This window comes from Ursus americanus, chromosome 4, assembly GCF_024610735.1.
Source record: "Ursus americanus isolate L20-20 chromosome 4, mUrsAme1.1.p, whole genome shotgun sequence".
In the NCBI taxonomy this organism is placed as follows: domain Eukaryota; kingdom Metazoa; phylum Chordata; class Mammalia; order Carnivora; family Ursidae; genus Ursus; species Ursus americanus.
In genome coordinates, this window is record NC_142130.1 from 92,852,991 (window position 1) to 92,876,781 (window position 23,791).

The 23,791-nt window shown below is 46.0% G+C and overlaps 1 protein-coding gene across 5 annotated transcripts in view; it reads right to left on the minus strand.

Annotated features, from left to right (window-relative positions):
- Window positions 1–23,791, minus strand: part of ERG (ETS transcription factor ERG) — a 177,059-nt gene that overhangs the window by 78,915 nt on the left and 74,353 nt on the right. The window contains exon 1 of one of the 5 annotated variants that reach the window (XM_087861807.1): window positions 22,189–22,380. The exons of 3 other annotated variants lie outside the window; for them this stretch is intronic. Coding sequence is in view for 1 of the 2 variants with exons in the window: in XM_045813479.2 (XP_045669435.1) it covers window positions 22,189–22,206 (18 nt within the window). In the remaining variant the exon portion in view is untranslated. Of the gene's footprint in view, window positions 1–22,188; window positions 22,381–23,791 lie in introns of those variants that run through there. One more of the 5 variants, XM_045813479.2, reaches the window with a different exon arrangement.

Here is a 23,791-nt window from a genome sequence, read left to right on the forward strand (position 1 = left end):
GGAGGTACATTCTATAACATGTCTGAGCAGTGCTCTTCAGAGCCATCAGGGTCATGAGAGACAAGGAAGAACTTGACACTGTCCCAGAGCGAAGGAAGCTAATGCAATGTGGCATCCTGTTTCAGAAAAAGAACATCAGTGGAAAACTGGGGGAATTTGGATAAAGCGTGCAGTTTCTTTAAAAGGAGGAGGTAGCATTGTTTTCTATAAAGAATGAGTGGTAAATATTTTTGGCTTTGTGGGCCATGTGGTCTCCTTTGAAACTATAGTGCAAAAGTGCTCAAAGACAACACGTAAGTCAGTGGGTGTGGCTGAATGCCAATAAAACCTTATATACAAAGAAAAAGCAGTGAGCTGGATTCGTGTGTGAGCCATGCTTCCTGACTCCCGGACGGTAACATTGTGTCAACGTCAATCTCTCAGTTTTGACAAAGGAGACCTGGTTATGAAAGACATTAACACAAAGGGAAACTAGGTAAAGGGATATGGGAACTCTCTGAGCTATCTTTACAAGCCTTCCGTAAACTTAAAATTATTTCTAAAAAAAATATTTTTTTTGAAATGAAGTAGAAATAATTGGGGGAGTCGAGTGCCATTTTTGGATGGTTTTTGTTTCTCCTACTCTGAACTTTCTTCCCCCAGTGACTATATTCAAGAATGGCCGTATGCATGGATCACATCCCATGGTCATGGCTAATTCCACGTTTTCTGTGTGTACTCTGTACAGAATGAATGGTATCAGGCTCATTACAGCAGATGAACATGGGAACACATTGCAGGACATGCTTCCTGAGTGCGAGGGAGTCTCAGCCTCAGACTGGGTCCCCAAGGAGTCCCTTTGGACAGTGGTAGCCTCACTGCGCCTCTGCTCATAAAAATGGCTGGACAGATCCCACTAACACCTAGGTCATGTGCCATTTTCAGGAATCCTGAGTAGCAAAACCGAACGTACTCCCCATCTTCTACTCCAGACCCCTCCCAAGAAAGATGAACACTGCTCTACTGTAGCCAGCAGATAGAATGACCAGGGCTGGAATTCCTGTCTCTGCATGCCCATTCTTCTGTAACAGTGGCATTAAAACCATCCTACAGTCCCAGACCCCTTCCTCCAAGCATATTCTTAGGCAGGAGTTCAGTGTATAAAGCAAGCAGCCTCAGAGAGAAGTGACTTCACCACTGGGCCTTAGAGGATGAGAAGGGCTTTGTGGGCACACATGAGTAGAGCAGAGAGTGCCCACGATGCTGGGGAATCCCGATGCAGTGGTACCAGGGTCTCGGAGCCTCCCTGGTCTGAGACTCGGATGGCCCCACCTGCGTACTGAGCAGTTAGGCATTTGTTACACGTGATGAGGACCCAGAAAAGGTTTTCCTGCAGGGAAGTGGCACACCAAGCTTGTGGAAGTTGAGCCACAGAAGGGAGGTAACAAGCTTGTGAAGCAAGAGCATGAGCTGGCCAGATCCAGGGGCTCCACAGCCGGAGGCTCCAGGAACAGCCGTGTGGCCAGGAGAACACAGCTGGTTCTCTTGGTCAGGGCAGGAGAATGGGGCCTGAACTTTCTTAGTGGACAAGGACCAAGGTCCTGATCTGGAAGCTTTAATTGCATTTCTGGGGGCATTTCCAAATCTGAAGCCTGACACCCAGGATTCTTCTCCCTTTGGTGCAACCTAGGCTGTTCGGGTTGAGTAGGGACATGCTAATTACCTCTCGAATGTAAATTTGTGACTCAGAGCCCATAACTCAGGACACAGCGCAGACACCACACAGACACTCTGTACTGAACCGAGCCACCGCGAGCAGTTTCTTACATTTGATTTCTAATCCCTCCAGCCCCACTTTGCTGTCAACCACACGCAGTCCAGGCAGGTGAGGGTTCAATGAAATCGTTCATCTTTAGCAGAAATCCCTTCATTTGACTTGTTCAGCTTTCCCTTGTTCTCTGAGAAGCCGAGCCCCCTTTTATATAAACATGATCCTACATTCAATTCTCTATATAAAACCATTCTCTCTCTCTCTCTCTCTTTTTTGAAAAATACTTTAAATAAGAAAACATTTATTTTAGATACCAGTGAGTGGTGAAATAGGAATGATTCAAACTTAATCCCGCCCTGACGTATGGGAAACTGACTCAAATTTGGGAGTGTCAGAAATTAAGAAGTGTTTACAAATACCCAAGAGGAAATATCCTCCAACTTTGGGGCCACAGAGAAAACTGTCCAGGCGGGAGGTCATGGGGAAGATGGAGTTTGGGGATGCTGCCATTTTGTGAAATGAAGTTGTACTTATCTGCATGAAATGAACAACATTTTAAAGTTCACCTAAATTCTACCTCTGTTAAGTGGGTGAGTTTGGAACTAAATGGGTGTAAATTTTAAAAACAGACAGATGAGACGGATAGATATGTAACCTCAAAGAAGGAAGTTGGGAAAATGAGTCCAGCGACTCCTTCTCGGGTGGCATCAGAGTGGGGCTAGGCTACAGAAGAATGGCTAGAAGTCTACTCATGAGCAAATCTGTATTTAAGGAGTGCTTCCTTCCCATAAGCAGGGAAATGTGGGAGGGCAATTCTTACCGATGTGTGAGTCACCAACTGAGTCACTGTGAGAGGCAAGCCCCATTGTTGGTCCTGGACTGCCTGAGAATTTCCTGTCACTTCTCTCAACCCAACTGTCCCCAAAGCACTCATGGCTTATGTATTCCTTAGAAGGATGCCTCTGGGAAACGGTGAACGTCTCAAGGGGAAAGCCAAGAAACGAGAACCCATTGGGCGCCATCTTCCTAGGTGGTCAGACGTCCCATTGTCTGCACGTTGGCCGAGCATCTTGGGCTCTGCCGTCTTCTTCTCATCCCAGGTGCTCTAGGGTTGCAGAGCCCCACTGGGTCCCCAGGTGGGGGCTGTGCTCTGCCTTCAATGCCACCATCCATCCAAGGCCCAGGACAGACTCTGCACCAAAGATTCCAGCTCTCATCCTGCCTCTCTTCTCCTCCTCAGCTTTTTGCCCTGAAAACCATGGGCCTCTTGAGGGTTTAGAAAAGTCTCATCAAGCCATGAGATAAAACACCTGCTCTTACAAGAGAGTCCTGCCTGTGAAGAAGGCGGTGACTGTCCCTTCTTTTCTGAATAAAAGAAACAGAGTGAAAGGGGCAGGAGTGGGGGATGGGCAGAATGGGTGAAGCAGGGCGACAGGTGCAGGCTTCCAGCTATAGGGGAATAAGTCACGGGGGCGAAAGGTGCAGCAGAGGGCACAGGGTCAATGGTACTGTAATAGCATGGGGACACATGGCAGCTGAATTATGCTGAGCAGGTCAGAAGAGGAAGGACAGGGAAATGGAAAACTTAGCTTCCTCATTTTTATTTGGAGAACATGTAATAAGAAGTCTCTAACCAAAAAAATTATCTCCAGGCTTCATGATAATTTATCCTCAGGGAGATGCATGAGTCTAGGCAAAGGAAACATTATAGACACTGCAGGACTTCGTGACAATAACGCTGGTGTGAATGACACGATCACAGCATCGCAGGCTCCTAAGTGCCTGTGTGAACTCATCCATGGAACCCACACACTAGCCTCAGGAAGGAGCTACTGTCACCCACTGTAGGATGGGGAAACTGAGCCTTCACAAATTGACTAAGTTGCCTGGAGTGTATTGTTAGGAATCCCCAGCGTTCTAACTCAGCTGCCTGCTCATATCTAACCCCTGAGACACCGCACCAAATGGCCTGGAATGAAGCGGCTGCAAAGAGGTTTTGAGACATAGGAAACTGGAGAACGCCGTAAACGAGCCCAGCCCAAGAAAAGAGACAACGTACAGAACGTGGCATGAAAGGAGAAGGGACGACGACCTAACTAATTGACGTTTTTCTCCATGCTTTTAACTCTGGGCCCCTGAAAAGGCTACCCCTCCCCCTTGCCCTGGTACCCCATGGCCAAGGCATTCGCCAGGCCTGTCACGCCTAATGGAAGGCTGCACCTGGCCCTACCTGACACAGACAAGCCCTCTGTTAGCTAGGAGATTCTTCGCACTGCTGCCTCTGAGGAATTAGGTCACAAGAGGCCACAATGCCCACCACTTGTATTCAGCACCCCTCCCCAGCGGCCACACAAGTACAGTCACTGTTCTCAGCCTCCCAAGCCTGTCCCTGCCTCAGGGCCTTTGCCCTTGCTGTTCTGCTCAGTGCACAGCTCTCTCCCACCGGATATGCAACCCTGGTTCTCACATTTCCTTTCTGTCTTTGCCTGACAGCCTTCCCCAGTCACCTTATCTACCCTGGAGCCCTGGAGCCCCTGCCACCCTGTGTGTCCCCACACTTCTTACCGCTGATGGATTCTATCATCACTGTTCCACTGTGTCCTATTTTTCTGTCACACCTCCCATCCCCACTGGATCAAGAGCGCTGCATGGGTCCATCTGTCCTGCTTACATACCCCCCACACTGATGGTCACCATGGGTGTCCAATACATCATCAGTAAATACATGAATTCCCACATGCCAAATCCCAAAGGGATCACGTGGTATTGCTCGTCTGCCACGCTCCTAGAAGCATTTCTTGAGACAAACCATAGACATGAAGCTGTCTGTCCTCAAATAAAGAAAAATCTGCCTAGCGTCTTTAGGCCAATATGTGACGAGCTCTCCAAATTTAAACCGAAGTCTGAAATGGGCACAGGAATTAAACGAACGGGCCTCATGCAGGTGCGTGCAGCCACAGAAATTCGGTGCGGACGCAGTGAACTAAACTCCCCGCCGCTTAGGTGGCCGGCCCTGAGAATAAAGATCTGATTAGAAGACAAGTTTTAAAAAATCTTCAACAGGGAACAAAGCCCATAACACGTCATTCTATATTACAAGAGCGGGGTCGTGGCCAGAGGGAGGCAATGGCTTTTGCCTTGGGCCTTTTCACGGCAGTGCTGGGTTAAGTGGCCCGATTGTCCCGGCTGTTTACGAGCCTGAGCCTTCGTAACACCCCTGAAATGTGTTCTCCTAAAGATGTTCCCTGAGATAGGACAGCACTCCGCATTGTTTCGCTGCATACCACATTCATATCCCAGAGTAATCCGCCCTTCTTTTAACGGCTGATGACAGCTCCAATGGCTGGGCGAAAATCAGTTGAAGGAAAGGGAAGTCTTGTCGGAAATGAGATTAATCTTGTAACGAGTGTTCGGCTCTGATAACCCATCTGGGCACACAACTGCTTAAACCGGAGAGCAATTAACCTTCACCCGCCAAGCTCTGTCCAACCGTTATAAACATTAAAGAGACAGATTCCTCCCCTCCTCCTTGTAGACTAAACAACCAGATTTGAATTCCATGTAAACGGCCTCTTTCTGCAGATGTGCGCCGATGACAAAGGCCGGGGGAGAGGTGGGTCACGACTCTGCTCGGAACTCAGGTAACCTGGACCTCCGCTGGAGCCCCTGGAGGTCGTTAGCGTGGAAAGTCGCTCGGGGCATTTTAAAATAAAATCGCTAGCTGTAGGGGAGTTGGGTTTTGTTGCTTTCATGCAGGAGCACACGTCTGCTAAGAGCAACACGACTTGAATGTTTTTTTTTTTTCTTCCTTTTCTTTTTCTTTTGCCCAACAGTAAGGACATTTGCACGGAGCCGGGCCCTCACTTGCCCTGGGTTCCTCTCTTCCAACCACGCAGGCCACTGCATGAGTAAATGCATCTTGTGGTCACAGAAGGGAGATATTTTTTTTTCAATCTCTGAGAAGTTATTAGCTTTCATGGAGAGCAAACCTGTGATCTTGCCTTTATCAGCACATGCTGTAACCGACTGGGCTAACCAAATAGGCCACGTACAACACCGCTTGGTGAGGGGCCCTCCGATGAGATTAACTTCCACAACACTAAAGAGAAACCTCTGACGTCACTTAACTTACCATCAGGCAATAGCCTTCTGGAACATTCTTTAAAGATTTATTTTTATTTATTTGAGAGAGAGAGAGCACGCATGAACCTGGGGAAGGAGAGGGAGAGAGAGTCTTAAGCAGACTCCCCCTAAACAGGGAGCCTGAAGCAGGGCTCGATCTCACGACCCCGAGATCATGACCTGAGCTGAAACCAAAAGTCGGATGCTCAACTGACTGGGCCACCCAGATGCCCCAGGAACATTCTCTTATATGGGGCCCCTGGACTGGGTTTATGGACATGGTATTAACAACAGACAGATAAAGGATAAGGCCCCTGTGCCTTAGAGGTGGCCACAAACCCAGGCGGGTACAAAATACAGCTCACAGAACAGGTGCACACGAGTACGTGAGCACACGTACAAAGTGATGGGGAGGACCGAAGCTCTGCACAGCCAGCCTGTCTGCTACTGGGCCTTCCCTCAGAGTCTAAAACACAAACAAATAATAAAAGGGGGGAAATGAGAACATTCACTTAGCATGTTCTAAAGTTTCTCTCTCCCAAGGTTTCAGTCCAGGCTTCACGACGACCAAAGACAGCTCTCAAAATACTCCAGGCTAACATTCGATCTCATCTTATCCCTTGAACCCAGTTTCTGTTTCCAATGGGTAAGTCGTGACACTCGAGGCCTTGCGGGTGGGTGTGTACACGACGGGGCTGAGCTTCCACGGCCTGTCTCACTCGCACCGGCCTCTAGTAACAGAACGAGAGAGGAGCATGGGAGAAGTACAAGCACCCCGTGGGCAATATTACCACCCGGGGACACACTCCCAGGGCCACAGCCAGGAGACCATGCACTGTGTGCTCCAGAGTGTTCTTCTGGCCACTCCTGGGCACAAGTCGTGAAGGACACCCCGAGGGACTGACCCCTGCCTAACAGGGCTTTTCACCACCTTTGCATTTGCAACTATGTGAGATGCAAGCAGAGGATTCCCTGGGTCCAGTTCTCCCAGTCACACTGGGAGCTTTCCCGTGTATTAGCTGCTGGCAAGATGGAGACGGGCTGGCCAACTTTTCATCCCAGGAGGACTGTTGCGTGCCCTCCAAGTAGATAAGGGCACACGTGGACAACAGAACAAGAGCTCCTGACTGTCCTTGATTTAAATTTGCATGTCTTTCCCATGAAAACCTTGCAGAAGCTTCATGGTCAGGGCTAAGATGCAGCTCACGTCTTGGTGGAGTGACAGCTCCATGTCACAAGACATGACACCAGCAGATATCAAAGCCAGAAGACGAAAATGAAATCATGGTGCCTGACAGTAACACAGGACATGATGCCATTTTATGAGCTTAATCTTAGGGCTGTGGAGGTTCAACTTGAGGACTTTCTCGAAAAAGCCACAGGAATCACTTTCTTTTTTTATAAGATGCAAACAGCACACTCATCCATGCGTCTACACTGGGCCTGTGGGGAGGGTGATTGGCTGCCTGCGTCGCCAGGCCCCCACGTGACTCTGATGAGCCCTGTGGTGGCCCCAACCTCGCTGCGCTTCTTGACATCCACCAAGTAGAACTATGAGATAAGGAAAAACCACAGCATCACACCCAGTATCTTGTGAAACTGGAACAGCTGTGGGGGGAACGCCCGCCCTACAGTGATTTGTGATTCTGATCATCACGCTGGATGGCACGGTGTGAAGGCTGATGTGCACGCCGCGGGGCCGGACGTGCTCTTCCGGGAAACTGACTACATTCACACATTCCCGAACGCGACTTACGCACAAGCACGATGCCAGAATCCCAGCATCGCGGCCGTGAGCATTCTCGATGAGGGGCTGCCCGCTCTTCCAAAGCCCGGGCGAAGCTGCCCACCTCCAGGCCTGCCTTGTCTCCTTCCTGCTGAATGGCAGCCTCCCACCCACGTCCCCCTGGATGTGAACTTCTTTGGAAGTAGGGTCTCTGCCGATGTAATTAAGGCAAGGATTGGGGGAAGATCGTACTAGAGGAGGGCAGAGCCTGAATCCAACAAAAGCACCCCTGTAAGGGACCAGAGAGGACAGAGCAGTCAGATACACAGAGAGAGGGATGGGAGGACAGAGGCGGAGTTCAGGGCATGTGGTGACAAGCCAAGGAATGCAGGCAGCCATCTAAAGCTGGGAGAGGCTTGGGACCCACTCTCCCTCACAGCCGCCAGAAGGACCTGAGCCAGCTGACACCTTGATTTTGGACTTCTGGCCTCCTGAACTGCCAAAGAATACAGTCCTGTTGTTGTCAGACCCCGGGTTCCTGGGTATTGGCTATGGCAGCCCTAGGAAACGAATACACTCCCTGTGCACCGTTTCTAACAAAATGTTTGCGGTTTGGGGGGCATGGTATGGCCCACTGCTTGCCTTAGAGAGTCAGCACACTTTCCAAAAGTACTTGAGTTTATGCCAAGCATTAGGTAAATCCCTGGTTACAGCAACCAGAGAGCCTGAAGCTTTCAGAATACTGCTAAGTTTGTCAAACTTTCCATGTAAACTCCTTTGTCTGACAATGCCCTGGTTCTTCTGTTTAGGAACTTTTCTGCTTGTACTACTGGGGGCATGAACGTCTGGCTCACATTCGAATGAAAGTCATCATCACATGGGGAGGTGTCTTCACAAAGATCTTTAAATGTCTCAAAATTTTATTTGTTTGAAAACAATGTTAGAAGTTATTTAAAAAAAAACAGCCAATGGAAATGAAAATTTAATTTCTTTAGCATTTTTTCCAAGGAACATTTGTGGGCAAATTTGGCAAATTGTGATTGTTTCATGAATATTCTCTCCCCAACAAAATCTTAGTTCTCTTAAGAATTCCTTTTAATTACCCTAAGAACAATTAAGGGTATACGGACCCAAAGTATAACTGCGTTGAGAAACACTGGACCCCTCCATGACCAATCCAGTTTCCTCTAACTTTTGGACTCCCAAATAAAAGGGTTTTTGGGGTTTTTTTTTTCTTGCCTTTTCTTTGAGTCCTTAAAAACTACATTGTAGTTTTTCCTCCAAGAGGGACCAAGTCAGATTTGTTTTATTCACCTATGCAGCTGAAGATGTGCCCCACTTAGGGAAAGATTTGGATACACATTTCGTCATGTGTTTATGTGTTCATTCATTTCAGCAAACATTTATGGGGAAGCTCGCCATGTGTCAGGCACTGTCCTAGGCGCAGGACAAACAACAATGAGCAAAATTCATCAATCATTACATTGAAAACCAGTTCATAGAAAAAAGCCTTACCAAGATAACAGATTACGTTAGGTTTTCTGAAAGATCACGTTTTCTTTGGCTGATATAGAACGGCTTAACCAGGAAGGCTCACTAAGCTAAATAATATGTTTGCTAACCTTGAAATTTCAGTAGGAGATCCAGTTTTATTACCTGGCTTAAATAAGTTGGTTGTTAATTGCTATTAAAGTCCATCTTTCTCATAAAGCAGATCGTGCTGCAATTGAATACAAAGAACTTAGCTATTTAGGAAAGTGTCCCACCACATCGTACCCGTTGCAGATGTCATTTATATAATAATTACAGTAACGTGCCGCCGGACTCACCGGTGGTTACGGACCCTCCGTGTGGACTAGGACACTGGATACCAGTATATGTTTTAAGGAATTAAGTCGCAGCTTCCCTGAAACTGCAAAGGAGTGGCTGCAGTAACAAAAAAAGAGAAACGAACAGTGCCCATCATAATGCATTAAACACAGTTCTTCATCTCTGTGTGCCCAGGAAGACTTTTCGCGTAATGGATTCTAACAGTTGAACACAGGCATGACCCAAGGCAAACCTTGGACATAGAAACACTGATAGGTATTGCCACGCAGTGAAAGTGAAAGCTTGGTTTTGCCCCATCCGGACAGGTGTCACGTAACAGAACGCAGGCTCCCAGACCATATTTCTGCTTCTGGTTTTCAAGTGGAAAGCATCTCCAACTGTGGCCCGGCAGAGAGGCACGCACTTTTTGGGCACATGCTCACAAATGTTCCAATCGCAGATTCTGGACAGCCCCACGATCAGCCCCTTCTCCCCAAACATGGGCAGGTTCTTTAGGACACACATGCTTAAGTGTGTCAGGCATTCACAGGTGACGTGGGGGCATTCAAGACACTGGTCCCAAGACACAGTAATAATTCTGTCTTCTGATCAAAACCACAACTTCCCTCATCACCTCTAGGGGCAACTAACACAACGCTGTGCAGATACTAAGAAGTCAATCATTGCTCCTTGAATTAAATGAATGAGTTCTCCACAACATGTGAGCAAGCGTCTCCGCACTAATTAATGCACTCAGTCATGCACTTATCACCCAGCTAGATAGTCATTCGTTAGTGAATAGAGATCCAGTAAAGGCCTACTGCTTACTAGGCATGTTCATCATGAACAAAGCATGACACGGTGACAGCCAGGTAACTTAAGGTACAGAATCCTGAACTCTAACAACCAGTGTTTTGAGAGTTTCTGGTCTTCAAGGAGGTTCCACAGATCCTTCATCATGGACGTTACCTGGCAACATGAGAACTCGAGAGATGTTTCCTTTCCTCCTGTAAAGAACGTACCAGCTACAGTAGCTGGTTCAGACTAGCACTTGACTTCTACTCTAGGACCCCTGCAGAGACCAGCGCTTGCTCTCCATTGCAGGAATACATTCGTTCATTCACAGAAAAGGCAAGGGAGGTGACAGGGAACACCTCACAGTCCTCCACCTTGTTTTTTCTATGGCTCCTCAAAATCGTTGGTTCTCTGGGCTCATGAAAACGCAGCTGAGTTCAGTGGCTAAAAGTTTAAGTCCCACGTTGCTTGAACCATTGAACGGACCCCCAGTGGGGACTCTATTATGGTGTGTCTACTATCCTCAAAGAAATAGCCTGAGAAAGAAGCAAATAATATATAGGGAAAGCCTCTCATCTCTTCAGATGAAATAGATCAGTGTCTCTTTAGATAGATATCCAAAATGTATTGGAGGATGCCTTTCAAAAGTCGAACACTGAAACAAACACAGTCAAGAATGGATTACTTCAGAAAGAGCAGATAAGATGTGAGAGTAAATTAAATACTAGGAACAAGACAAGGGTGAGTCACCAAAGAGCTCCTAATAGCGAACACTGTTTGCGCATGAACACATGTGACCCAATGCGCGTACCACCAAGATACAGGCGCTATTCTCATTACCCATTCTGTCCTACAGATGAGCAAGCGAGGCACAGGAAAGTGAAGTTACCTTGCCAGGGCACGGCAGAGCTAGGACCTGCCCCAGGCAAGCTGGTTCTGCTCCACAGACAGAATATGGAGCCTTAATCTCTAAAGGGGATCACAAGAAATTCAGCCCTTACTCCTCTTTTCTTCTCCATCCTGGAAAAAAGGAAGTGAGTAGAAAAGGACTCTTAAAAATGAGTTTAATTTCTCAAATGTTATTATTCTTTCTAAAGAGTATGTCTCTGTGCATGGAAAAAAGATCCCCCCCCCCAAATCCAAAAAGTGCCAAGTCTTCAGAGACCCTTCATGGTGTAAAATCAATTATTTTAATTTCCTTTTCTAAATGCTTATTTTCAAAATCCTACAATAATTGTTTTCGAAATGGGGGAAAAAGAACAAAGGTTTTATTATTGTTGCTGTTTGAACAATATGCTATTCAATGGCTATATTGAACGTGTATCCACTTCAGGCTAAAGAAAACAAGACGGGGGGGGGGGTCGGAACCCAGCCACAAGCCCCAGTTGAGCAGGGGTGATTTTCAGGGAGGACGCCAGGAGGGGTGCTGCTCCATCCCGCATCAAAGTCAAGTCTATCTGCTGTGTACCCCTGTACCAGCATCACAGAACCCTGATTCTGGGGACACCAGAACCAATACAGACTTGGGAGATCAGAGAGGTCCGTTTGCAAAGAAGCAGAGGTGGCAGAAGGTAGCCTCTGGAAGGAGCTGTGTTGGGAGACGCCTCAGGGAGTTTCAGCAAAACGTAACAGAGCTGCCCAATCAGGGTGCAGAGGAGGAAAGCAGTCTTCACTCCAACAGGAGGACCCTAAGATTTTACAGTGTCTTCCAACAAGAAGAGCAAAAGTTCATCAACAAATGAAAATATCTCTTCGGGCAATCCTAAATATATGTATGGAGTGACTGTAGGTAAAAGCATTAGGGTTCACTCGTGTACTAGCCTCTCCTTGAGCCAGCACCACATCGAAGCACGTCTGACAGCTTCTCGGGGTCAAAGACCGTCCGCCTCCCCACCTGGCAGTCATGCACACCTGCGGTGTAGGTACGGGGGGAGGGGCCTTACCGGACACTGTGCTCTTGACATTGCCAAGCGCCCAGGCACCTCCCGATCATCAAAGGGGGTGCTTTACCATGACGTGACCCAACCACTAAAGGCAGCTCAGTCTTTGGATTATTTTCAGGACCCATAGGAGATGCGGGTGGAGGCGGAGGCTTCCGTGTTGGGAGGATGTAAACATCACTCTTTGGAGTTCTGCCCGTGCTTGACTTGAGCGGTTTTCAGGTGCTGTTTATTTTGTTTAGTTTATTGTTAAGTGTTACTGTTTGTTGACTCGGTATATTATTTTCCCTCACAAAGGGGCCCGTCGGTAAGGACACATCCTGTAGATGGATAACTGATGATGCCCCATTGTTCAATGTTTGTGTGCTGTGGTTTTATGTGCTTTGGTTCAAAGGACCTAAACAATGCATTCGCTGGAACTTAAGAGCTGGTGTAAGATCAGCACAGAGAACAGTCTGTGTACTGAGATTTTTGTACCCAAATCTGGCGATCTCTGCTTGCCTGAAGAAAGCAAAATCTAAAATGATCTTTACTCTAAATAACCCCCGGGAGGGGGGGGGGACATGCACTTGAATCTCCAAGAGGCTCATTTTCCACCAACTAGAAAAGCAGCCTCATGCATCATTCATGGTGATTCCCAGGAGACTGAGGTGCCTTCACGACACACCTCTTACAGTCACGACCGTCTGGTCACACTCATCTCCGTCAACACAGCAAGCAGACGAGAGCAGGGAGGAGAACGAGGGACCGAAGCCGTGACTTTAGAGACGCTGGATTTTCCACTGCTTCGAGATAGAGGATCCTGCCAGAAGATCTGTAGCCACAGGTTTATTCCCCTCGGAGAGGAGACAGTGAATGACGAGCCACACATGCGCAGGGGAAGTTTCCAGTGGGAGCCCTTCCTGCCGCGGTGAGCCCTTGGCTGCCTGGCTATCTGCGTAGGAAGTGAGCGCAGGAAGTATCTGTCTACAAACCCTTTATCCTCAAGGCAATTGCTGCAGCAGCATTTTACTGTTTACTGAAGCAGTAAACATGTGATCAAAAAAAGATGTTTTCCATCTGCAAAGAACAAGGCTTCACCAAAATATATGTGTGCTTCTTTCATAAGCAGCCTCTTATCAACACTGCGGTACGATGGTGCTTCCCATAGAAGTGAGTCAATAGGAACGGCCTTCTGGGGAGGACGGAAGGTACTCTGTCGGGGGAACCCAAGAAACAAACAGTGGTTTTCTTCATGGGGTCGCTTCTCTAGCGAAGTAAATTTTATTCCTCCTCTAAAGCTTAATGCAGGCTTAACAGAGCTCATAGTCTCTGGCTCAAAAGGTAAAGTCAGTAAGACCATCCGTGTAAACGCACACTGGTGGGATGGGTAATTCCCAGGTCAGGTAATTCATAAAGTCACGTGGATTCGACCTTGGACGCTATTCTTACTTTACGTGTGACTCTAAACGCGCTTCTAATTCTAAGAGTTCACCTAAGGTGAAGTGGAAGATAGAACTCGAAAGCAGATGTGAGGCTCGGGGTTTTGAGGACATTTACCAGCCGCAGGAGGCGCCTCCTGGCCCAGCTTCCCGGCACATCCTTATCACAGACCAAAGGCCTGCGAGCCTGCACCGGCCCAGATCCCTGGGAGGAGACGCCGTGGAGAATCCGGGACACCCAGCGTGATGGGAAAGGAGGCGGGTCCCAGAGGGACCCCTGAGCATCCATGAGGGTCAGAAGGGTCCTCCCTTCTCAGTACTGTTGTCCCTTGTGTTTTCGAGCCTCCTTTGGGCTGTGAGCTATCAGAAAGAGGGAGAAAGAGGAGGGAAGGAGCATGAAGATGAGACAGACGGAGAGAAGCAGGGAGTGACAAAGCCCCGAGGGTCTTCTCCAGGAGCAGGTAGCAAGCACCTCCCAGCACGGCTGTAAGTCACCTCCAGGGCACATAAGGTGCTGTGAGTAACGGAGCACTCACTGTCTGTAAGAGTTTTTGCTTCATAGTAAGGGAAAAAGAACATGTTAGAGGAACACTGGCTACTTGAAAAAACAAAACACCTCAATTCACTGACTGTTGCAGAAATTGAAATGAGAAGAAAAAAAATAGCTTTTGTGAATTTCCTGATTTTAGTCCTAGAAGAAAAATTTATTTGACTCCGGTGGATAGTAAAATTAGCTAACGTTTATTAAGTACTTCACATGCACTCAGTAACTTTGAGTTACTCTCGCCAGGACCCTGGGAGGTAGGGACTGTTGTTATTTCCCTTTCACAGATGGAAAACTCCAGATATTGTGAGGTTAAGTACTTGTCGAGGGTGAAACACCAGGAAGACCATTTTCATCCCCCCACCCCCCCAAGGAGGTGCTAAGGCCCCAAAGAGGTGAACCCACCTGGGGCCTCCCACTGCATCAAGCTCGGCCACCATGTCACAAGCCAGCCCCTTCCCTCCTCCCCTCCCTTCCTCTGCAAGCAAGATAAGACCAATCCTTTCCCCACAGAGGCTATTTTAAGGATGCTGTGAAGACACGGAGGGTAGCCGTGTCCCCCTCGGCCTGAGATAAACACAGGCTGTGCTTTGCTGTTTCACCTGCAGCTTCTTAGCTCTTTGGAACATCAAGGAATACATACATTCAACACAGATCCAAGGAGCGCTTCGCAATGTTAAACCACACACACTTTTTTTCTTTTCTAACTTGGAGCAACGTCTTGGGAAATCTACCTCAAATTGAGACACAAACTAATTGTGTTGACAAATTCTGAAGTGTTGTTTCAACAGCTTCCTCTTCCTCAAAGGTGAGCATCCCATGCCTACTTTTAAGTCTGAAAAATAAAACGCAGTAAAAGGCCCAGTGGGACCCAAAGGGGATGGGATGATGCACTTGGTACCAGCCCTGGGGAAACATGCTTACGAGGGTGGGGGCAGTTTTGCCTTCAGGACAGACTCGGTGTCCATGAAAAAAAAAAAAATCAATCTGCTCTTCTGCAAGTTTATAAGGGGAAGACAGCTGTCCAATCACCAAGGTGGAATAATTTAAAGGTGGATCTGTGAAATACAAGAATGCGGGTTCTTTGCCGGATACGTGATAAATGTTCTTGACTACGTTTTCCAGAACCTGACACGCATTGTCTTGAACAAAAGCATGGGAAGTAACAGCCCTGACGTCCATGTTATGACTGGATGATGATGTGGCTTTAAAAATAAATAATTCTGCTTGGCCTTGGCATTTCTTTTCTACGTGTCTCAACACTTATCTGTGCACAACAGTTACCGTTCCTCCCAGCGTTGAGTCCCACGAGCACCCCGCTGAAAGACTTGTAAGGTCTGATGGAAAACGGAGCTGCGTTTTCGCTACTGAGGCCAAGGCGAGAGCAAGGAAGTGGACACTTGGGATGAGGAAATTTAAATCAGCAGCTGATTTGGAACCTGGAACCACTGCCCCTTGGATATTGCCAAATATGGGAAAGAATTCGTGTCACCAAGCAAATACAGATGGGTGCTGGAGTTTTAGCTCTCGAATTTTCTGGCATCTTATCTTGATTAGTCACCAAAAGTAGAATAATTGTTGCCTATGGAGTTTTTCACACGAGAGTAGCAAAAAAATTAGCCAGTTTTAATAATTTCCATTATTCAGTTACTTAATGTATCACTATATCATTTGATACATCATTTTCCTACACAACCATTTAATATTTGAGGCGAAGGCAAAGAGCAGGAAAAAGATCACAGGATGATAAATTGAGGGGAGACAAATGGATTCGTGTTACCTGATCAAGTTCCTCAGCCTCTCTAATCCTCTACCCCCGTGTGTACAAAAAGCAACAGAATCTGGGGGGCACGGGTGTCACACAAGATAATGTGAGAGCCTAGCACAGAGCCTGGCCTCTCTGCAGGTACGAGGATGATGTTAATTTGGATTAGGTACTCAAGACACAACAGCTCCCTCTTAAAAACTTTTCCCTAAGCGCTTTTAAACATCAATTTAATTCTATGTAATTAATATTTATTTGACTAGGAGAAATATCTGTAAAGAAACACAACTTCCACTTAAAATCTACAATAATGATTAATTACTCTGACATCTTAATGTTCTCTTTATGACTGCAAAGGATTTTAATTTTTTAAAAAATTCACATAAATTTTTTAAAAAATTTTAACAAATATTCATTGAACCCCTCTCCTTTGCCAGTAGCTGTTGAGGACACAAAAGAGGGGGACAGACTGTCAGTAAGAACGAGTTCCAAGGCTCGCATGGGTCTGTATACGTGAAATATTCACAGAGTACCCACACTCACAAACACAAGCAGAGCTGGGAGTATGTGCTGACGAGACAATGAAGCGTAAGAGAACAGACAGAATGAAGAATGATCTTAAGCTTCAGAAAACATGCCTCAGCCAAGTTCAATAAGGGGAATGTGTGGGAAATAAGTTTCATCAAACAGAATGAAGGCATGAATAAGAAATAGATCCAAAGGTCACAGTGGCCACCGGTTGAAATAGGTTCACGGCAAAAAAAAAAAAAGTTAGGAAAGACTGTAAATAAGGAAACACAAATAAAAGTGAGGTGCCAGTTTAGCCTGTCAGAATGGCAAAGATTCAGAGGGTAAAATGTGCATAGTTGAATTGAGTAAATGCACGCAACTGGCCCCCTCCATGGCTGGAAGTGGGAACGGGTACAATCCTTCTGAAGAGTCAAGCGGTAATTTTTTTTAATTGGCAAATATTTAAATTTTCCAGTTAAAAATATGACCTTAAAAATATGTATGCCCATTGGCCCAACAATTCCTTTTGCAAGCACTAATAGTAATAAAGTGAATTTTAAAAAATGAGATAGAGATTGCATTGCAATGTAAGTACTGAAAAATGGAAAACAATATTATTTGCTGTAACCAGATATTGGTTATATAAATGATAATATTTATTTTAGATGGGATGTAATGAAGCCTAAAAACTCTGCTTAGGGGAAAATGTTTAGGGACATGGGGAATTCATCTAGAACAACGTTAACTGAGAAAACCCGGATGCATAGTCTGGTGGACAAAAGGACAGAGAGAAACACACAGTAGGAATGTTAGTAATTCTCTCTGCTTGGTTGAGATCAGGAGCAACTTCTATTGACTGTGTAAGGATTTTTTTTTCGTTTTCTCTACAAAAAGAATGTTTTATTACTATAATTTGTGCAAAACAACAAGATGTATTTTTCAAAATTAATGAGAAAATAGAACAGTAGAGCTATTCCAATATTCCTGTTCTCGCCCTAATCAGGAGCAAGAGGTACTGGAGGCCTCTGCCTTCCTTCAGCAAAACAGCAAACAGCCTCCGCCCTCAGAACAGAGCTAAACCAACCCTCTGACCGGCCATACCTTCGGTGACCCCCTGCATGTTCTACCTGCCTGTGGGTTTGGTACCTGCCCTGTTGCACCCTAACCCAAAGACCCCCTTCCCCATACACTCTTGCTCCTCCTGACCTCTCCTAGCTTGGTGCCTCCCAGACCCAGGTGTGGCCTGCCCTCGGGGGGAGACCACGGTACTGACACAGAAGCGACCCTGCTCTTTTCAAAAGCGCTGGAACAGAGACTGTGTGGTTCCGGGCTTCAAAACCGAAGCAGGATAAGAAAAGGCTCAATCCATTGGGATGGTCCAATGGCGTCTGCCATGTATGGAGCACATCCCAGAGGCTCGTACCAGCACGAAACAGGATAGCCATTAGAACCCCATTTTACAGGTGAGGAAACTGAGGTCAGACAGGTCAAGTCACACAAGGTCACGTGACTAGCCGGGCTCCGAATGCAGGTGTGCCTGTAGCAGCCGCCCGATATAAGAAATGAAGTCTCACGGGCCATGCGACAGAATCACCAGGGCAGAGAACAGCTGTCCTCCATCCCGTTGGGACAAAAGAAGGAGGTGGGTCCTGTGGCATCTGAGGTATTTTCTAGCCCCGAAGAGAAGATCCTGTCAGAGCAGAGTGTCCCACCAAACACTAGAAACGCCTGGAGACTGTCTCTGTCATTCTTCTGGGAAGATCTTAGATTTCAGAGAAACTCTAGTCCTGGCTTTCCCACGGCCTCCCGCATGGCGATTCTCTTCCGCGTCAGCCATTAAATCAGTGGGTCTGCCAAGTTATTGGGATGCCACGGTGCAGTTTTCTGCTTTGGGTCAACACTTACTCCGCAGTTCTGAACACAGAAGTAATATTTTCCTGAAGGCATCCACAATGGTGGTTTTACTTATTTTATTTTTAGGTATGCTTTTTCAAGGGACCTAAATAAGCGTAAGTATGTATGTGTGTAGGGTTTTTTTTTTTTTAAATAAAGGTCTATTTTGCAAAATAATGATAATAATAATGAGATAATCACTTTAAAAAATGTAGATAATTCAGAAATGATTCAGGCTTTCAGAACATTCTCTGAGTGCGCTACAATCCTATGTAAGAGTATTTAATGGGAAAGAATCCAAAAATTTCACTGTTCCCTGTTCTCCTTTCCACGGTCACTGAGTCAGGGCGCTGAGGGGATGCAGGTGCACACACACTCAGGGAGCTAGGGAGACGTGTGCTACATCCAGCGGGGGGCAAACTGTATCGGGGAACCGCCCACTAATGCAAGCAGCAAGCACTTGAACATAATGGCCTGGGCTTCCACTTCCAGGCAAGGACAGAAGATCAGGGCCTGCTCTGGGGACATGACATTGACACAGCAGGACAGCAGCATTTTCCATTTGACGTTCCTTCCACTGCCACTGAGTCTCCCCCCAAAGTAACGAGGGTTGAAACAATCCTCATTCCGCATAAGCCAATGGGCTGATGAAACATCTCATGCCTAGAGCCATTCAACTCTTTCATCACATCCATCAAAACCCTAGGAGATGAACTTTCTTCATAAACCCTGAGCTTTTCACTAACTTTTCCTTCACGCATGATGGCAAATAGAGTGCCTGCTATGTGCAAAGCATGAAACTTATAAAATAAGCAATATGTTTTTAAATTAACACCATGTTTCAATCATCATCAAACCCTCCAACCTCTGTTAAATCAAAGTAACTTCTTAAAACAACGAATTGAAACAGTAATAGTGTGCTCCCTCATCCAGCCTTGTAACTTTCCACATCCTGTCTGTTTCCTAAGATGCTTTCCACTGGCACTGCTCTCTCCTGGTCCTTCAGTGTCAGATCTCTGTGATAACGGAAAATCCCCACATTCCCATTTTTAAGCCTAAGGATCTTGAAACTCTAGGATCAGGAACTGTAATGTGGGGTTCACTGGGCACCGGAGGAGTCCAAGAGTTGAACTGTACTTGGACAGAATTCACATGCTTTATCACTCTAAGTATCGCATTATATGTATTTAAAAGCATTTATCCTGAGACGGGATCGTAGGCTTCATTAGACTTGCCAAGTGACCCAGGGTGTAATGAAAGGGTCAGGGAAGTTTCTGGGAGTTTGGATTAAAAGTCCTAACCAAAGCACAACCAAAGTTCCAAGGCTAACAACTGGCTCCTTGGAGTCTGGAAGCAACACCGTGTTGTTCTGTGCAGAAGGAGAGGAACGGGGTGTTAAGCACCCCTCAGTACTGTCAGATGGTGGAAAAGCCAAAAAGCAGACAGAAGTACCAAAACTGATCTATGAATTACCTATGGGGACATCACCCTTGATGTTTACATGTTTTTATGAGAACTCTTATAATCCGACCCTAAAATCCGTGGACACTTAGAGATAAATGGGCACTCTCGGATAAGCCCCCAAAATTCCTTTGCTTCTTCCAATAGAAACTTTCCATTCCCAGTTCCAAACACCAAGAGAAAATGATGACGAGAGTCACAAAGATGGGATAAAAACCTCTAACTTTTCATAGTGCCTCACAAGGTCTTATAAATATTAATGCAAAAAAAAAAAAGCCCACTCCAATGGGGAGTTACCAACTTCAGTACATCTGATGTTTAAGCAACTAATTGATTTATTTACTGAAACAACAACAAAAAACTAGAGTGCGTTAGAGACTAGAAATTGCCTGTATGACAGACTGTTTCCTAATTCCAACGGACAGCCGTAATTTTCCTTATGCTAATTTGAGCTTTGCACTCACATAATTAAAACTGCAGTCAACAGACTCGGGCCGCCTTTTTCCACTCTATAAACAAGTCTGTAAAATCATCTCATTTCTTTACCCAGGAAGCCCAACAGAACATGTTTTAAGGGAAGTTACCTATAAAGAGGGGCTATTTTATTTGAACAGAGGATTAAAAAGGATCCACTTGAAGTCATTTTAAAGTTCACCTGAGATATATACAATATACATACATATAACCAGTACCATCAAATGTTCAAGCAGGCATAGAATCCTAGACAAGTATTGATGACCCAAAATTTATTCTAGAATCAAAACATTCAAGCTTCGAAATACCTTCATATCTTCAGAAATGTATGCTTCAAATTAAACAGCGTAACACATTTGTATGTTTCACAAGGCATACCCTGCATTCTAAAGGATGGGCTGTTATTTCAATGTCCTTCAACACAATGACTTGTTTTTTTGGAAACACACACAATTGCACTCAAGCTATTCAAAATTCACAGAGAATATTTGATTTAATTGTTATGAAATGTGGACGCAATTAGGAGTGAAAATAGGAATAAAAAGGGTAGCATTTTGCATTACAAAATCAAATGATTTCTGCTCATATAGTTGAAAGAGGGGCACATCAAACCCCCAATTTTAAAAGTCTTTCCCATGACAGTTACATTTCCGCAGCCTCCAATCCTTGAAGCCACAGAAAGAAAAACCTCTGTAAGGTTAGTCTCTGATACATGATTTTTTCATATATGTTATCGAACATTCCATGAAAAACAAAACACACCTGGAGAAGTAAAAACTGAACAAAGCTTCTAAGACACAGCTCCTATGGTGGGTTTTCATCCTACCCTCTAGTACAAACATTTCAGATACCAAACCAAGGAGGGTTTCTGAAAATGCCTTGGCCCAATTCTGGGCAAACTTCCACATTCATGAGCTTTCAAATTAACCAAGACCCTTGATGAAAATACAACCAAATGCCTCCTAGACTAATACACAGCAAAACGAAAGACATGCAACTAATAAAGCTTCCTTTCTCTTCCTTTCAGTTATGTGTTCGCTGCTGATTTTTCTCATTTCTACAAATGTCACCAAGGCAGGGTGGCCTTGAAAACAGCTCAACAGCCCACCACTTCACAGACTCCATGCCGCGGCCTTGCACGAACCATCTGACCGGCTTCGCTTACAGGAATTAGGCCACGTTTAGGTTCCCATGCACACTGATTCACCTCCCCATTAATTTCTCTATGCTATCTACTAGAGACATTCGCAAGAAAAACACATCAGACCACATACGCCAGAGCCCAGGACACTGGTCGGCCACCGCTCTTCTATTCCCACAAAGCAACCATGACGGGCAAGAACGTATACTCACAGCGCACAGAGGAGTAGTATTTTATTAAAGATAAATATGTCACCCAACAAACCGAACGACCACCATTTGAGTTATGAGACCACTCCACTCTCAGCATGAAGGATCCAAAAACCAAGTCAACATTTGCGTGTCCCATGACCAGCCGCCACTTGCCAGGTATCTCTTCATTGCCACTGGGGCTGGCTGGCACTCCTGAAGCTAAGGGGTCATTCAAGAGCATCCAGAAGATCAACATTTACCAGCCCATCTTTTTCTCCGACCCTGCCCTCCAACCTCTCCGCGTCCATTGCCTTCCAGCCGATCACACATCCACGCACCGCTAGGGATAGTTAAAGAATATGAAAATTCAGACGCGCTCCAAAAAGCCTTTGCAAAAGTCATCCACGGCACTCAACAGTGAATTTAGAAACCCCAATTTTTTTCTGAGTTTGAAGTTTTTAAGCCTTGCGGATGGTTGGAGTAGGAAAAAGGAAATTTACTAGGCAGTGCAGAGGAAATCTTGTTGTCCTCTATTGTGGTAGTGGGGGTGTTGCCCAATCCTGACTTATCTGCCTTGATAAAGGAAACCAAAGAAAAGAGTAACAAGCACAAGATTTTGTCAAAAGAAAAGGAACCCTTGCCTTACCTTAATAGTGCTGGCCATAATGCAATCAAGTTTATTGATCGTTAATAAATGTTAATAATAATTATTGCTTCTCTCTGACCAGAAAGTAGTTTTGATGAGGTTGTTTAGAGCGGATGAGATTGTGCTAAGTCTGGGAAATGAAGTCAGCCAATGGCAGGAAGAGGTTTCTATTGGTCCTGGCGGCCCAGCCCGAAGAAACAGGATATTTGGGAGTGGAGAGATAAGGGACCCTGAAAACAATGTTGTTTTTCTTGATGATATGCAGCCAGAAGATTTTTTTTTTAATTAAAAAAAAAAAGGCATCAATTGCCTGGGACAAGGACTGCCACAGCAGGTGTGACTTGGTGTGCCGTGCGACACGCTGCCCCGGGCAGGATGCAGATGTGGCGGGACTCCGCATGGCTTCACACGGGCCGCAAGCACCTCGGGATGAGGCATGGAGGGCCCCCTACAGCTGCCACTGGGGCTTTGGGGCCCCCAGCTCCCTGGACCTGCCCCAGGACTGGGACACAGGACTTGAGCCCCTCCTCCCCACACGCTCCCTGCCCCTTTCTCCCAAAAGGAAACTTTGCGGGGGGACCTTATTTCACATTAACGGAATAACACATTTGCTTGCGGACTTTTCACGGCCTCCCTTTAGTCAACATCTCACGTGAGTTTTCCAGAAGAGTTTCATTTTCTCTTTCCAAACACATGCGATTTTTATTTGTTCCTCAAGAGACCAGTTGAAAACACCAAGATTCGAGAACCAATAAGGTAAGCGAGGCAAATAAAGGGAGACATAATCCTGTCATATCCTGGTGTTTAAATATTGATTTAAAATCCAAAGAACTATAAATAAATAAATAAATAAATAAATAAATAAATAAATAAATAAGACCCAAATAACTAAAATCATACTACAAATGGCTTACAAGGTGGGCAAGCCGGTCCCTCTCTGACAAAAGTCAACGTGGCAGACCACAGACCCTGAGAGAACTCTTGGCTACGCACGGATGCCACGTGAAGACCTCGTTAAGTGTTTGAAAACCCAAGCTGCACGTTCAGGGCCACACGTCTGTTTTCCACTCAAAGGAAATACAGCTAATGGAGGCCTGTACATTCCTTAGAGGATTTGAGGCCTTTAATTACTCATTTTCAGGAAATTACTTGTTCTCTGGAAGAAACCACCTTTGGCTTTGAATGTAGCTACACGAAAGTGGGACCGGGGAAGAGGTGTGGTCTCCACTGGGGACCCGCAGAATGGGAGAGACCAAAGCTGAGTCATTCAGCCACGCTCGGGGCCAGAGATGGACAGGCCGGGGAACGGATTTCACTCAGACTTCTCGGCATCTGTCCGAGTTCTCGAAACTAGCCGGGCTCCCCGTATCTCCTAATGTCCCCTGACTCACGCCCTTGTGTTAGGACAGAAGGAGGAGGAGGAGGAGGAGAGGGGAGAAAGAGACAAACCAAGAAACAAAGGGAGACAACAAAGGGAAAAGAGAAAATAAAAGAAATCCAGTTCTGGGTCAAAATCAGAACCTTCAAGTTCTCAGCATCTACGCTTGGAGCGGGTGTCGATTTCCCCTCTTTTCATCTCTGAACAATGAACGAGATGGCAGGC